Consider the following 17,529-nt stretch of genomic DNA (forward strand, 5'->3'; position numbering starts at 1 on the left):
TCTTTCCTCGACATCCTGCTCCAGCACTTTTGCTCTTAGTACTTTTTCTGGTATATTACACCAACTCTGTTGGAGAAGGCATTTATTAATGGTTGATAATTGTTATAGCTTTCAACTGGATGGTTACTTAGTGCTGATAAAGCTAGTCTTTTTAAATCGGCAGCAAGATGAATAGCTTATTGTTCGCTATTCCATGTGTTCATTTTGGAAGTTATTACAAACTAATCCTGATATGTCTTTCTTTACATCATAGCCACAATTGAGTAATGTTGTTGAATTGGTCAGCTAAATTCTGGAACTCGATTTCATAGTGACATGGCTGAATTAGTCCAAAAACAATGATAATAGGTGTAGATCAAATAGGTTCTTTTACTTCATATGTACTAGTAAATGGCATTTTTGCTTGAAGCCCTTAGGCATATGTAGCAAGAGGATTTAGTTAGTTTGTTTTGTATTTACCAATTCGTTTTCAAAATGTTTCATTCTGTCATAGTATTTCTTCAATTTTGTCATTACAAATTTTCCTGTATTTCAATTATGTCTTTCTTTACTTCTTAATTGTTTACACTACAGTCTTCCTGTACTTTTTTTATGTTCTTCTGCATTTCTTCAGACTTGTTGTTGTATTCCCACTGTACGTCCCCAATAGCTTTGTGGTTCTATGTGCTCCAGTGTAATCTATTGGAAACCCTTGATCATTACCCAATTTGACAACAGGCAATACATTTGTCTACCTCGTAACTTCACATTAAAGTTGTGAATACAGGCATGCCATATGTTCCCCACCCACTTCAGAAGTCTAGCACGTCCTTGAGATGCCTTATTTTAGTTGTTTTCTGTGGAACATAATATCATTTCTTCCTGAGATGATACTGCAATAACATATAGTACTTATTTTGAAAGGATTAGAAATATAATATGTTTCGCTGTCTTAGTTGATGTTGTCTGTAAACACAGCGACCTAATGCTATGAGAGAACAAAGATCAAGAAGTGGTGCCTATCGACTTAACAAAGGAAGTGAGTTTATCTATTGAATTCAGGTGTGATTTCTTTAGACATTTCTACTGTACTGAACTGTAAACTAATAATGAAAATAATTCACTGAACAACTCAATAACAGACATTGAACTAAATATCATTAACTCGATAATTCACTGATGCTGCTACTTATAAAAAAAATAGTATTCTATTTGGAAGCCCCCTGTCTCACATACAGAATACTATATAGAACACTCTGTAAGTCATATTATTAATAAACATTTACATTAAAATATTAATAATATGACCTACAGTGTTATTTTGAATAGAGCAGAAACTGAAATAAGTTTTCATTCATTTTGAAAAGCCTAAGGTTTTATACACATATACACACGCACAAGAAATTGTTTGTTTGTTTATGGATGTCATTTTATCTTCCCATATAAGTTTGTAAAAAAGTATATTATGGACTTAAAATTAAATTCTCTAACTGGCTGAGTTTGAAGAAAAAAAACAGTGTGAAAAGTAATCTTTGTTCACAGCCAAAACAATAAAAGTACACAGTCCTTCACAATGTTCTGAAAATCTAGTACTTCAGAAAGCTTCTTGTACTAATAAAAACTTGTCTAAGACTGGTAACACCCCACAAGTTCTTACGTCACAGTTAGCCATTCTGATAAGTGAGAAGGCCATAGCCTCGAGGTATCAGTTGACTCACCAACGGAAAATATCACTGTCCACCGTTACATAGTGTTCTGTTCTGTAGTAATCTCCTCAGCAATAAGCACATGTGATACCGAAGGGGGATGTCTCAGAACAATGAGTAACAGAGCAAAGGAAATTTAGCTTTATGCTGTGACCAAACTTCTCTGGTTAAAACCACACACATACACAGAGAGCTAGAAACTTGTTCATGAAGAGTTTTAAAAATTTCTGGATAAAACAAGAAAAATTCAGTTTGTTAAACTGGAGAAGAAACACTAAATACGTTTTGTATAGTTCAAATTTGCAATTTTTTGTTAATGTTATTGTATCCATAAAACATTTTTTCGTAAACTGTAAATAATAGGAACACATTCCTTATTTAAAAACTTCAAATTTTCTTACACAATTCTATAAAACAAATACATCAAAATTATTTTCAACCCGCAACTAATACTTCAGAGTTAATGAAAAGAATTCCTATTCTAAAACAATTAGATACTTGTATGTATAATTGTCGATGTGAACGAGGTTATATAGCTTTGTGATAAGCAGGCATATCATGTTTATCGCTATCTTTATTAATACAAGAATATAAAACATTTCCTTTAGTTTGTTTTTGTGCAATTTTAGCATAAACATGAGGTCCAGAAAACTGTCGAAGTTGCCGAGTTCGTTGTTTTGAATTAAGCACAAAGCTACACAATGGGCTATCTGTGCTCTGCCCACCACAGGTATCGAAACTCGGTTTTTAGCGTTGTAAGTCCGTAGACATACCGCTGAGCCACTGGGGGGGGGGGGAGATCGAGTTGCCTTTGTTGCTACTTCAGCAGATAATAAATACTTTACCCATGAAAATGTTACAGCACAGCGATTATACTATCGTTTCTCTGGCTTTAACAGTATTGTAAAGAAAGATCAGATCGTATATACACTGTTATTTCTATTTGTTTTTTCTTCTGTTTAGTTCTGCAGAGATTCGTCTTGAAAGGGATGGCTGACGATCTGTTCAATGATCCAATAGGGGTCGTCCATTATTTACCCAAGTATGCATGCTGTTGTTATTGTTGTAAATAAAGATTATTTTCGCTTTTCATCAAACTTGTTACTTGCACGGAAATGAGTTTATCCGAGAATACCAAAGGTTTAACTGTAAAATTAATTCTGTGATTTTTGTTTTCATTAAGCGCAAGTTGCTTTGTTGGTCGCAGTTAATCTCGATGGTCTATTTTTGCTGTGCTCACTACAGGTATCGTGTCTCCGTTTTTAGCTTTATAAGTCCAGAGACTTACCACTAAGTCATAGAGGGGTTGAAGGTACTGTAAGCTGTAATGTAAGAGTAGTTTCAATGTTTAAAACAACTTTTACAACCTTATATAACGAACCATGCAATAATGAGATACAATTTGCTAAGGGCTTATGTTTAAACGTTTTATAAGCATTAGGAGTCATACATAGTAACGTGATATATTAAATATACAAATTAATATTTTTATTATACAAAACTTTCAGAAAAATTGTCCCTTAAGTTGGATTAATAATTTTAGAGATGTAAAAGGTTGACATATATATTTGCTTTGAATTTCGCGTAAAGCTACACGAGGGCTATCTGCGTTAGTCGTGCCTAATTTAGCAGTGTAAGACTAGAGAGAAGGCAGCTAGTCATCATTACCCACCGTCAACTCTTGGACTATTCTTTTACCAACGAAGAGTCGGGTTGACCGTCACATTATAACGCCCCAACGAGTGAAAGAGTGAGCATGTTTAGTGTGAAGGGGATTTGAACCCACGACCCTCGGATTACGAGTTGACTGCCTCAGCCACCTGGTCATACCGGGCCAGTCTGCGAACATTTAAATGTTTGAAAAAAAGGTAAATGTCTTGATACAGCGCTTTTTGCCATAATTATAAATTTATCTTGTGACATCAATTACATAACAGAAAACGTTTACATGTGAAATGATGTTTTATTTTATTTCATTTCATTCGAAGCAGACCTATAAAAGTTCTACGATTCTCTCCGAGCCTATTTTATATGTAGCAGGGTATAAAATGCCTGACTAAGAGTTTCTCCCCGGAATTTTGCAAATAATCATTTTTTTTTTGTTACATATTGGTTTTACCAATTTTGAACGCTTTTCTTCATTATAACAATACAACGTGGTTTCCCCCCTTTGGTATAGTAGCCACACCGAAAATATTAAACAAACACAAGTACGTTTAATTTTGATTATAATGTTTTGTAAGTTATCAAACATTGAAAGGTTAAAATACTTATTCTATTATTATTTTTAGGTAATGTTATACACGAATTCTTGGTATTTTAAAAATCGGTTAAATCATTAGGCTATGAAAAACAGAATTATATTTGGTTTTACAAGAAAAACGATAGCGAAAATATTAAATATTATATCAAACACTGCCTTCTTTCTTCTCAGTATAACTAAATCACATTATGAGAAACTGGTTTTTCATCATAGTTTAAAATATGATAAAACTTATGTCTTTCTTTAATCCATATGTAGTACGTACATTCAACGAGCTTAAATATATATTAATTTTAATAGTGGTTTAAAATAGGAATATACATTTGTTTTATAAATGGTGTTCTTCAGCTATAGTTATAAAACAGCGAAATTCGGAAATCAGAAAATTATTGAATTTTAAGATCGTGTGTGGGTTTAAATTACAGTGGAAACCTATTTTCATTATCATAAATTTAAAACTAAATTATATTTTGGATTATTTACGCAAATATTATTATAATTCATTTTCATCTGATATTTCAGTTGCATTATAAGTTTATAAGATCCTATGGTGAAAGAAAATTATTGTTAATTCCTTACTTTTCACTATCATTAATTCCACTAAAAGTGATTGTACTGCGAATACTGCGTGGTGATAGCTCTCCTAACTAAACCAGTGAACAGTTATTTACAAAATAATCAGTGATGACGAGAAAACCCATTTGTAGAGAAAATTATACATTTTAAAACCGCTGGTATGGATAGAAAAAGCACTATATTTACAGAACAACATCATAAACAATCATCTGGGAAGTGTTTCCTTGACGCATATTTTTTTCCACTGTTTTCATATCAGACACGAATTGAAAAATAAAGAATTTCAAATTAAACATACCTAAATATATATGAAAAGTGATATTACAGTCATTTGCTAAATTAAAAATTATGAATGGATCTACAACAGGATACGATCGATGATCGGTTAATCCAAGATGGAAGCGAGAACACGACATATTTGCGCATGCACAATACACAGACACAATTTTGTTAACTTAGGGACGGATGGACAAAAGACTAATCCGAACTATCGTTTTAATATCTCATTAAAATAATTGTTTTGCGTGACTCCTTTACTTCAAATTTTGCTTAAGTTATAAACTGAGTTTTATATAGAAAGGTAAGCGAATATAACAGTAATGTGAATATGTTTTTTGTTCTTAGAGAAGACTTTTTGGGTCCGATTAAATTCGATGTGCGTATTTTTATTTACCTTAAGTTTAACGTCATGATTGAAAATCAGATGTGTATTTTTTCGACCACGGTTACTCAATCTGAACCAAAACTTTACTACAGACTTATTATATTAAACATATTATAGATTTTTTCTTTCTCACCGTGTAATAAATAAATAAAAACAAAGAAAAAGTGTATATTTGTTTGTTTTTGCGGAGAATGGAATAACATTTCAAACTGTAATTTGACGGATTTAAAGTATAAATAACGTTGAACAAATTTAAAACTACCGTGTGCAGATGGAAAGATTTAGTTTTAAATTTTACACTAACATTTTTTTTATTTTGTGATTATTTACTATTTACTGCTATTACATATGCTTATGTGATAAGCAGCCAGTGTTGCGAAAATATCAAACTATAATTTTTTTATCTCAGAACGGCTGGTATGGGTATTAACACTTATTGACAAGTAGAGAACAACGCTTCGACCTTTTTAGACCTCGGAATATCGAAACGTTATTTTCTGCTTATCAGTAAAATTGTATTAACACTTAACACCCATACGAACCGTTCTGAGATACATATTAATTTCAAGTGGGTTTCTCGTCATCAAGAAAAACTATAATTTTAAATAAAAGCACATGAAAATATAAAAGTAAGAAAAATACGTTATATATATATATGATCTTGAACATTTGATTTACTTACAGATTACGTATTTTAAAGTACCTTAGTGCATATATTATCGGATTGAAAAAATACATCAGTGCAAAAAGTGTTTTTGTTGTTTTTTGTTTTAATATCCAATGTAGTGAAAATTATCTTAACTTCAAAGTTGAAATAAATACTTAAGGAAGAAACAAAAGTAGGATGCTATACTATTTTATTACTTGGTTGTTTTTAATGCAAATTATATGAAACTTAGTATTAATGTTAGTATTTCAATTACACACATAATAGCAAAATTATGTGTATATAAATATATGTATATATATATAGGCCTAATAACTTATTACAAATGGTTTCTAACCCTTTTATATCTTTTATTGACAATGAATGAAAGAATATTCAATAAACACTGAATGTTAAGAAATAATCAATCATATTAAGATACGTTTATAAACTGTAAAGAAACAGTTTTATTTTATTAAATAAAATTAACAATTATAAAAAAGGTGCGAATTATCAGAAATTTAATTAATTTTTAAAATAATAGTTAACTAAGTATATCTTTAATTTACTATAATTTACATGAGATGTACTGTTTAAAATATATTCACCAGTAAAGTTTATATATTCATCAATATTTTCAGTTTTTTAAAGTTATATAAAAATATGTGTTACTGTTAGATACTGTAAATATAAACCCAGCAATGACTAAATTACATTATCCATCAGTTGGATACCAATGCTAGTCTTATTAATATATTTAGCCTTATGTCCAGTAAAGTTGCTCATGATTTTTAGGGTAACATAATTTAAAAACATGCAAAAATTTAGCACTTAATCAAAAATATAGATTTACAATATTTAATTTCCAGACTCTGGATTTATTGAATATGTATTTATATATAAATAATCCATTTACTATTAGTGGTAAGTTATACATTATCTTTTTAAAAAAAAGGTTTTAGACTGATTAAAAATAAACTTGTTTTTGTAATTCCATTATAATAGCAATGTTTTATTAGTTTAATCTTTAATAATTATTTACATAAATAGACATTCAGTAAGCTTCAACCATATATCACTTCCACATACAATTACCTAAATTATTTTAGGCAAGTTTATGTTAATTTTTTTCAGGGTCTTTTATTAATACAAACAAAGCACATAAGTTATATTTAATAGTTGAATAATAGATTTTAAAAGTAGCAAGATATCTCAAAAATGACAAAAAAATATTAAATTGAAGTTTCTGGATTCTCTAAAAAAATTTGGTTATGAAATTGGAGCCTAATTTTATTTCATCTTATGAAAATTAAGAATGTAATGTACATTTTTGAAGGGAGGGGACATAGTCAAGGAATTTATCTTACAAAAATATTTCATAAACAATTAAGATTAAATATAGTGTATCAGAATTAAACATCAAGTAAAATATAATGTAGCTTTTGGTTTGATTAGAAATTAGTACTTAGTATAAACTTCTGAATTTTCAAAAGTAAATTAAGTAGTAATGAAACCACTTCTATAAGCAAAATTTTACTACAGATCATAAGGCCATATTTTATTACAGGAAAATAAATTAATGTTTCACACTGAATCGTTAGTTGGGTATTGCATTTAATGAATGGCTTAAGTAAGTGGAATTTCTACTTTGGTTTGAAAATGTCTTGAAGAATTATCTTTGGAATATTAAAATTATTAGACCTTCTGTTTTTGAGTAGATACACTTACAAACTAAGGTTAGTAAATTAACCACTTTGCTAGATTAACAGGAGTGCATTTTATGATTAATTACACCTAAAATTTATGAAAATAATTTTAAGACAATTTTTTAAATATTTTGATGCTTGTTTTCTTCTTCTGATCTGCCAAATTAATATTTACTGTGTTAAGTGTGTTAATGGCTCTACTTCTGTTATTTTCAGTACACACATTCCATTCAGTAATGTCTGTATTTACCACATGTTACAAAGATAATTATAATGTTTTTTTCATCACCAGGTGCATGTTAATATAATTTTATTTCATCAGTCTCAAGAAGTTCCTTGTGAATTTTTTTTATAAGAAAGAATTAAACTATAAGTCAATGTTTCATAGGACTTGACATGTTAATTATGTAGAGCTTACTCTTAGAATAAGGAAAGGATCTGTAGACCTTGAGAGAGATAAGAAAAAAATTGCTGTTTTAAGGCTTTCAGTGTGCTGTTTATTTATTACTGAAATTTATTAACTCTTGTCAAAAATTTGAATTTAAGATTATTATTTTATCTGTAGCTAACTTAGGAGAACTAAGGAAAAAAATGTATTAACTGCACTTGATCTTAATACACAGTAGGGGAACAACATATAATTTTAGTGTTTTTGTTATTCTAATGTACTTTTGGTTTATTTGTCAAAGTTTATTTATTTTTATTGCTAAAATAAGAAATAGATTTTGATATTGCTGAATTTAACAGGTGTATCATATTTGGTTTAATGTTTTTGAAGTGGATATTTATATCTGGAGAGAGAGAGACAGAAAGAAAATTTTAACCCTTAATGAAGTTTCCTGTAATTAATTTATTACAGAAAGTGAGTGTTTCTTCAGAAAACGTGAAGAGGTTCACTATCTGATATCTTCTCATAGACTTTTAAATTCTGGACCTGTGGGTGAATTGTTTTTAATGTGAAGTTAATTATTTAAATTTTATAGTGAGGTAGCCTGAAGACTGACCATAAAGGATCCAAATGGATCCTACAAACTACCAGTTTTGATTTTTGAAAAGATGTAAAACAAAAAAGTGAATGTGAGGGTCGTAGACTCCTGGGTACACACTGAAATCTTAAATACTAATTTGTTCTTCAGCCAAATACTTTTTGGAAGAGAATGAATAACTGGTTTATGCTTTTAATTCATCACATGCAGATGAACATAGTACATTCTTGTCTCATGTGACATAGAATTTAGGCTTAAGTTTAAGTAATTTGTATTAGTCAAATGCTGTTCATTAGTTTTTCTTAAATGTGTAAAAGTTTTTGTAATATTTTTGTTATAAATGAATAAAATTATTTTAACATTTATTTATTCAGCTGATTACATTGTGAATTTTTAAAATTGTGACATAAGTTTACCTAAAAGTAAATATTTAAGGTAAGTTCTTATATTATTTTTCCTATAACGAACATGTGCAAGTGTGTCGAGCCATATTTTTAAAATATTTGCATGGACTTAACAGTTTTAAGAAATTAAGTTAATCTTAATTAAAAGTGAAACTCGCTAACAGCGAGAGTCCCTTATGTGTGAAATTATGCAATCTAATCTGTAAGTATTAACAAATATTTAATTAGTTCACAGGTTAAATTTTTAAACTTTCATGCCTTATGCATTCATAACAGAAAACTCAATTTTTTCATAATTTTCTCTTCATTCTACAATGCTACTTTAAATATCTTGTATGTAATGCAGATTAATTATAGTGACTTTGTTTTGTTAAAATCGCGCGAAACTACACGAGGGCTATCTGCGCTTGCCGTCCCTAATTTAGCAGTGTAAGACTAGAAGGAAGGCAGCTAGTCATCACCACCCACCGCCAACTCTTGGCCTACTCTTTTAATGGGAGAGCATGTTTGGTGCGACGAGGATTCCAACCCGCGACCCTCGGATTACGAGTCGAGTGCCTTCACCACCTGGCCACGTTAGGCCTAAATTGTAGTGATATTTCTATTTCTATTTCAGTTATTTCTATTTAATAACTGTTTATGATAAACTAACATATTTCCATGTTTTCCGTAAAAGTTGACTTTTACGCCCTTGTATATTATGGTTGTTTTCTCCAATACTTTTTATAAATTTAATTACAACGCGTGATCAGTTGTTCAGTTAAAAAATAAAATAAATTGTGATGCATTTGTCGTTGCGTAATGTGTGGAAGCTTTTTAATTTTTTTATTCAAAGTTCGAAAATTCACAAGTACAGTTACTTTGTTTCCATACATCTTAGTCAAACAACGGACAAGCATTTTGTGCTTAAAAAGAATAAAAAATACAGATCGGAGATAAACTGTTTTATGTTTATAAAATGAATGTATGTATGGTTTATTTTTCTCTCTATTGATAATGGAGGAAATTTTAATGGTAGTTAATCATAAATATTTTGTTGTTTTACATTCAAACTTTGAACAATAAATACAAATTACAATATCACTCACGAAAATTTCGAGAGCTATCTATGATATAGGCCTAAAAGCCTCGAAGGTTGAGATAAAATTCACCGTATTAGCATCTCGAAAACTGTAAACAAGCACATAATTTGAAAAAAAATTATGTGCACTTTTTGATGGGGCGAGAAAAATATATTGGTAAAAAGTTCAATAAAATTCTAGTATGGAAAACACATATTACAATGCGTGTCAAGTTTTTAAGTCAATTTGTTTTTAAAATTATTAATCTAACCAGGAATGAAATTCTGTCGGTACTCATCGGAAATCGTTACCAATTCTTGGTATAATTCTAAGCGAAGTATAGCGTCTTTTTTGGAAATAGGTACCAACCGAGTTCCATTGTTTTTTTTATATTTTACGGCAGGTCAGTATGTATAGTGCATGAAAAGTACCGTTAATTTCAGAATAATTTCTACTCTAAATAATAATACACGGAGGACCAGGCTATACGCAGGAATTTAAATTTGACCACTGTTGGGAGTTCGGGTAACGCTTTAAACACATATATAAATTATATCCACATATTCATAGAAATAAATAACGTTACGCTCACCAAAATGACGTGTGAACTCATAGAGGCTGTGATTGCCTCTCCCCCTGTACACACCCCAAGTGAGGAAAAATGATTATCTCCACTTTTAAGTTTATCACCATTGGTTTAATATATATGAAACTGATAGTGTCGGATTACTTGTTTAATTGACGTTTAATAAATATGATATTCAATCTATCACTAAAGGGCGTTAAATAAAAATTGCTACAAAATATTTGCATTTACTTTTAGATGACTTGAACATAATTGCTGCTAAATTGCTTCCACAGCATATAAATGTTTGTACACAATATAAGTCGTATATTTGATGTTAAATACGAAAGACAGAAAAAACAACAGAAACGTGATAACGCGAATAGTAAATCTTCTGTAATGATACAGTAGAATTGTCTGTTTATATATCAAAAATTCACATGAAAATGGAAAAGATTCATTATTTACAGAATTAGAATTTTATATTTAACCTTAAACCAACTACTGTTTAATGTGACATTTGGACTAACTTTGGATATGAGTGGCCATAATAGGAAAATATAATTTATAGAAATATATGCATAAATGTATGTGACCAGGATGCATGCTTTGGTTTACCCTTCTAATTAACCCTTACAGCTACTAATGTAATAGCTATTAAGCATGAGTAAATATTGTTATGTATAATGATTTGTTTAACACAAAAGTTTATATATACAATAAATTTTGGAGAAACATTTCCAGCGTGATTTCATTTTGATATGTTTTCTTGCCTATTCAGGACTGTAAATGTTTTACTCATGGTATATTTCAATATTGTAAGAGTATGAGTAACTGATTAATGCTTCTAACTCTCATATGTTATCTAATAATAGTAATGGAGAATTTTTAATTTATCACATGTAGGTGAATGTGTTACAATCTTGCCTTGTATAACATGGTATTACTTTAGTTGAAAAAAATACCAGTATTTTTATTCTTCTTTTTTTTCTCATGTGTTTTGTACATCAGTGATTGGCTCTGTTACAGTAAGTTGATAGTGTGCACTCTGTCAGATTTCATTAGAAAATATAGTGTAGTTCTAATTTGAGCTGTAGGTAATGTTTGAGTAATTAAATTACTTATATCAACCAACATAATTTGTCTCAAGTTGGTCTTTTTGTTACTTTGTTGAAGCTTTGGTAAACCAGTGACTCAACAGATGTGTATAAATGTTTTTAAATTTCGGATAAAATGATAGTTTGTTACTGCTTTTATACTGGTTATTTTTCAATGTTTTCAGGTATCAAGATGACTGTTGACTGCTGTGTGAAATGGGAAAGTCATTATGCTACACTCATAAGTGCTTTTCATGAAATGTTTACCAAGGAACTTTTTGCAGATGTGACACTGTCATGTGAAGGTCATAAACTAAAAGCTCATAAAGTAATTCTTTCAGCATGCAGTCCATTCTTCCAGGATTTACTGGAGGACAATAACTGCTCTCACCCTATTCTAGTATTTAATGGTCTAGACTTTCATCAGTTGAAAGCAGTTTTGAAATTTATGTACTATGGTGAGGTGAATATTGCTGAGAATGAACTTCCAGCTTTGCTTAAAACCGCAGAAATCTTGAAAATCAAGACAGTTTCTAGTAGTCACAGTAATCCTGAAAAGAGAGTACACTTTTCCAACTCAACCAGAACAGCTCAACAGCTGAGTGAAGATGAGAGGGCAAAAAGAATAAATGTTGTGATCAATGAAGATGAGGTGAGTTATTTTACTAACTTAAAGAAAATATGAATCAACAGGGACCATTCCTATGTTGCAGAACTAGAATTAATATTAGCTTCTAATCAGAGCAAGCTACCTACTTAGAGCAAAAACTAAAGAAATGAGTATAGTTAATTCAATAGACTTTTCTCATGTTCTAAAAATTAGAAAGCAGTGTTTTATTTCATCAGTTGAGTATCCTTTCTGTAAATAATACTTTTGGCTATATAGAAATCAGTAATATCCATTAAGTTCAGCCAGTTTACAAGACTTGTGTTAGTCCTAAGACCATATACCAAGCTAACACTGTAAAATTATGTAATAAAAGTATTAAAATAAAATTATATAGGTTAAACTTTCTAACCAATACTGTTAATAAAAATAACATTAGTAGCATGTACTTTACGTACAGAATATACAAATTCTAGCTCTTAGTTTGAAATATTGTCATAGATTGGTTATTTGTTGAACAATGTAAGATCAGTGTAATCACGTAGAAGTAGAAACTTTCCACAGCTCTCCGTAAAAGTATCTTACAAGCAATGAAAACAAGTGACGTCATCAGTATGGTTTTGGAGGAGCATGACATCTGAGATAAACTGCTACACCAATGTTTCTGTTACTGTTTTGATTTGGATTCAAGTAAAAGGACAATACCAATAGCACAGCCAGAATCTACTTTATTATAAATATACAAAATAAAAAATAATACATAAAACAACTACTTGCATTATACAATAAATATCAAGATAATGGTACTGTAATCAAAATATAACAATGTTAGGTTTAATAAATAAATGTTAAACATAGTACGAAGTCTGTCTAACACAACTAATCCAATTTTGACTAACCTAAAATAACAAAGTGCATAGGATAGACAACAAGAAGTAATAAATAAATTTAAATTCTCTGTAAAAACCAAAAAGTAAATGTGATAAGATTTGAGAAAGTTCAATAATGATAGTAATAAAACTTAGAAATGGGAGTTACAACAGCTGTAACTATAGTAAATGTAAAGTAATGTACCTTAACTACTGACATAATGTCATACTATATACAGAAGTGTTCTATAGCTAGTGTTAACTGTATATAACAAGAGTTTAAAGAAATGGAAGGTAAAACTAATGGCAGTTGATACTATTACCTTAAATAATTTTTAAATAAATTAAAGTGTAAATGTGGTGGATTTGAAGAGGTCATAATATTATCTGAAACTTCTAGACCCATAATCAGTAGCTATTGTTGAGTTTTTCACAAAATTGAATAAACTTTGTGTTTAATGTGTAACAGTTGAACCTCATTTGTGAAACATGCAAGTCGGTTTACAAACTCTCTATATAATGTCTTATAATATAGAACAAATCATATTGTTGCAGTAAGCAGTAAATATTGAAACATAATATTTTTGGAAATAAAAGTTGATAATTGCAAATTTCAGTGTTTTTGTTTTATTCAAACTTTGAAGTCAAGCATTTTATTAATAAATCCAGCTAGTGTGTTTTGTTTCACTGAAAGAGTTTTTTCCAGGATGTGTTTTGGTGATTCAATTTGTTTGACAGCAACAATAAAATTTTGATAGTTAGGTGAAAGAATGTTGTCAGTATATTTACAAGTACAACTTTTCATTAAAGTCTTTCTTACTAAAATATATCTAAACATTCTAGTGTGAATGAAATTAAATCTTCAACTTTTCCCCAATTAAAATTCCTTGTACTTGTTGGAAGATGTATGTGTAATAAATAGACTATGTTTAATACAGAAATTTATACCTACAACCATGCTCAATAGTAATTGCCATGTATAAAAAGCTTACTACATTGGCTTCTGCTAAGAAATTTTTCAGTACAAAGTAGTTCTCAGAGATAAAACAAACATCTAATCTATTTGGGTCATCTCTTGATGTTATAAGCACTTCTGCTTTGCACTTACAAGTTTATAACAATTATATACTTATTTGCTGCATTGATATTGGTTTTTTTTCTTTGAAAATGTTAATACAAGTGTTTGTATTCCTATTAACTTCTAATGTAATTTTTACCTCTCAACAATATAAAAAATGTATTTTAAAAACTTTCTGTATTCACTTATAAGCAGTGTCAGATTCAAGGAAAGGCAAAGGTTGGTGCCATCTACCAACTGTTATGGGGGACAACCTATCCAACTACTATTTTTAGGAAACATCATTTTTTTATGATCCTATCTGCATTGTTATTTGTCTTGAATAGTAGTTTTTGAAAAGTTTGAATTTTGTTGTTTTATTGGGTAACTCTTATGTTTTCTACTCAATTTTTTTGTCATAGTTTAACCCTACTTATAAATTATTACTATTACCATAGGAATCACTGGAGAAGTTTTGAGTTTTCTAAGACTTTTTGGTTGCTAGAAAACATTTTCATTCTGTGTGTATATTTTTTGCTTAATCCAGAAGGACAGTCCAGGAAGGATGGATCTAGATTTACAGACAAGTTTGAATCCTGTAGATATTGGTATGAGTATAAATAATATTTTCATTGATATATTGTTATTTCATGTATCTACTATATCAGCATGTAAATGTAAATAATGTGAAAACTAGATATTTTCTATTAACTTTACTTGGTTAATGTTTTTTTTTTCTCAAATGTGGTATTCACCACATGTTACCTTGTAAAAGAAAGATAATTTGAATAGATATCTACCATTAACCAACAAAAAAAAAATTCCTTGGAGGGTAAATTTTAGTGAAAATGTGGATGAGATATACTATGTTAAAAAGTTATAACTAGTTTAACTTAAGTGTTTGATGAGGAGTAAGTTAGTTATTTAATATCCTGTTGTTATACTCAACTGATATTTGTGGGAATAATAATTAGTATTTTAACTGCATGAATATGTAAGTTCTATTTTAGTAGAACTAATGATGTGTAATTGTAACTTTTAACAGTTGGTGGCTGGTCCCCAAAATGATTGGTTGGTTGGTTGATTTGGTATTTTATGGCACAAAGCAGCTAGGTATTTGTGCCAAACATCCAGCAAAAAGTTAAAATTAAAGTAAAAGTAGGAAATGTATGGAAGGAAATGAAGGTAAAATAAAACAGTTAAAAAAAAAGCATAAAACCTATTTCTACAGCATTAAGAGAAAAACTACAGTAATACAAGTTGTAGAGGACTTTCTGTAGCATAACTGTAATTATCATAACTCGCCAGGAAGACTAACAGGTAAGTACCAAAACCACCATCAGTCACCTGAAGTTGGCCTTTCCAGTCCTGGTTTTGAGTTACTTTATAGCCATTTTCTAATTTCAAATTGAACTAGATGGACTGTGATTCTGAAAAGGTAATCTTACTAAAAATGGTCTAATGCATAAATTAAAAAACTTGAATGACATTAAAAAGAATAATGGCCTTTAAAAAACTGAAAACATTTTCATGGTGGACAGTGTCACCATCACCAATAACACTGTCTAACGTTATGGACAAAGGTAAAAGAAAACGATGATTTAAAATGTGACCAATGTGTAGTCTAGATAGAACAGCTTCCTCTTTCCAATCCTTATGGAAGCAAGAGGGCCAAAGTCCAATATAGGGTTTTATTTGGAAAAACTTGTTGTCACATTGCTCATTCCAAGTCGACTGCCAACTGGCACAGAGCTGAGCCTTGAATACAGGACCATAGTCCATGTATGGAACAGGCACAGCAGTGATAGTGCCAAAGCAGATAGAATTTGCTGCAGCATCTGTGAGCTAGTTCCCACAAATACCAACATGGCCTGGTATACAGAAAAACTGAATAGTAGTAGATGTTAAAGATAACTGGGCCAGTTGGTTTTGAATATCAGCGAGAACAGGGTGTGAACTAACGTGAAACGATTCCAGGGCCAGTAGAGAACTAAATGACTCAGTATAAATAGTGCAGTTTGAGTACTGCTTAGTTTCTATGTGATCCAAGGCAAGAGAAATGGCATACAGTTCAGCAGTGAACACAGAAGCTGTAGAGGGGATTCTGCGTGCAACCACCGAACCACAAAAAACCATGGCAGAGCCCACACAGTCACCTGATTTTTGAACCATCTGTATGAATAGGAATGGAAGGATGGTTCAAAAGATGTTCAGTAAATCCTGCAAATGAATGACTCTGTAATCATGATCTGTTGCATAAGTGCATGTAAATTAAGTGAGGTTTTTTAAAACTTAGTTGGTATGGGAGTTTTATAGTATAGAAGATATGTAGAGGTAGCTGTGTTAGTTCAGTGTTATTGTAGTGTGTACTGTTTGGTCCTTGTGAGTTTGAGTTTCATATTGCAGAGAATGAAGCAACAGTTTATTAGGAAGTGGTATCTTGTGAGGGTCAGACTTAAATTTTCACTTTCTGATAGATTTTAAAGTTTGATTCTTTGCAGTTGAGTGTATATTTTCTGACTTTAAAATAAAAGTAAAAACTTATGATATAGTATTTTATTTACAGCCAAAACCTTATGTTGCATATTGTGTATTTTTTGATACATCTTTCGAGGAGCATTGAGGTTATAAAGTAACAAAGTTGTATGTGCACATTTAGAGTCAGACTTGATGGACGTCTCCTGTGAGTGCTTTTTTTGTGGACAGAAAGGCTTTAGTTCAGCACTTGCAGCCAACATACACATGTCTTCCTGTAGAAAGGAAAATTTATCTTCTACCAGGAACAACAACTTTACCACAGTAAACAGTGGAAACACAGGGGTAACAACATCAACCAGAATACTGCCACAAATCAGCACAAGTGGTATGATGTACAGATGCTTTTAATAAAATCAGTTAGTTTGCCATTACATGTCACAGATTAACTATAATCTTCATTTATTTCACTAAGATTCTGAATTAAAGAAAAAAGTGAGTTTTTTTAATACAGATGATTTTAATTCAAAACAAAGGTTTGATACTTGGGAAAAAATTAATTTTTCTTTTAGGTTCATCTCTTGCTGGGTCAGTGGTAACTCTATGGTTTTATAATGCTAAAATCAGGGGTTCAATTCCCCTCAGTGAACACAGCAGATAGCCCCAATAAGGCTTTGCTATAAAAAAAACACACATGCACTTTTAGGTTTTTTCTCATTTACTTAGAAGTAATTAAAATAAAATTAATATTAGGTGTAACACATCAAATACACTATAATAGAAAACATACACTACTTTGAAAATCATGAAACAGTGTAGAAAGGAGTTTTATATTGTGGGTGCTTGGCTAGATATGCAGATTTATGAT

General features: G+C 30.3%; 1 protein-coding gene across 3 annotated transcripts in view; it reads left to right on the forward strand.

The window, feature by feature from the left end:
• Positions 1 to 4,949: 4,949 nt before the first annotated feature.
• Positions 4,950 to 17,529, forward strand: part of LOC143239028 (uncharacterized) — a 47,444-nt gene continuing 34,864 nt past the window's right edge. The window contains exons 1-4 of one of the 3 annotated variants that reach the window (XM_076479761.1): positions 4,950 to 5,104; positions 11,839 to 12,305; positions 14,734 to 14,794; positions 16,846 to 17,049. In XM_076479761.1, the coding sequence (XP_076335876.1) occupies positions 11,847 to 12,305; positions 14,734 to 14,794; positions 16,846 to 17,049 (724 nt within the window). In that variant the 5' untranslated portion in view covers positions 4,950 to 5,104; positions 11,839 to 11,846. Of the gene's footprint in view, positions 5,105 to 5,614; positions 5,818 to 5,897; positions 6,028 to 11,838; positions 12,306 to 14,733; positions 14,795 to 16,845; positions 17,050 to 17,529 lie in introns of those variants that run through there. The other 2 variants (XM_076479762.1, XM_076479763.1) reach the window with 2 other exon arrangements.

The sequence above is a fragment of the Tachypleus tridentatus genome, chromosome 13 (genome assembly GCF_004210375.1).
Source record: "Tachypleus tridentatus isolate NWPU-2018 chromosome 13, ASM421037v1, whole genome shotgun sequence".
Taxonomy (NCBI): Eukaryota; Metazoa; Arthropoda; class Merostomata; order Xiphosura; family Limulidae; genus Tachypleus; species Tachypleus tridentatus.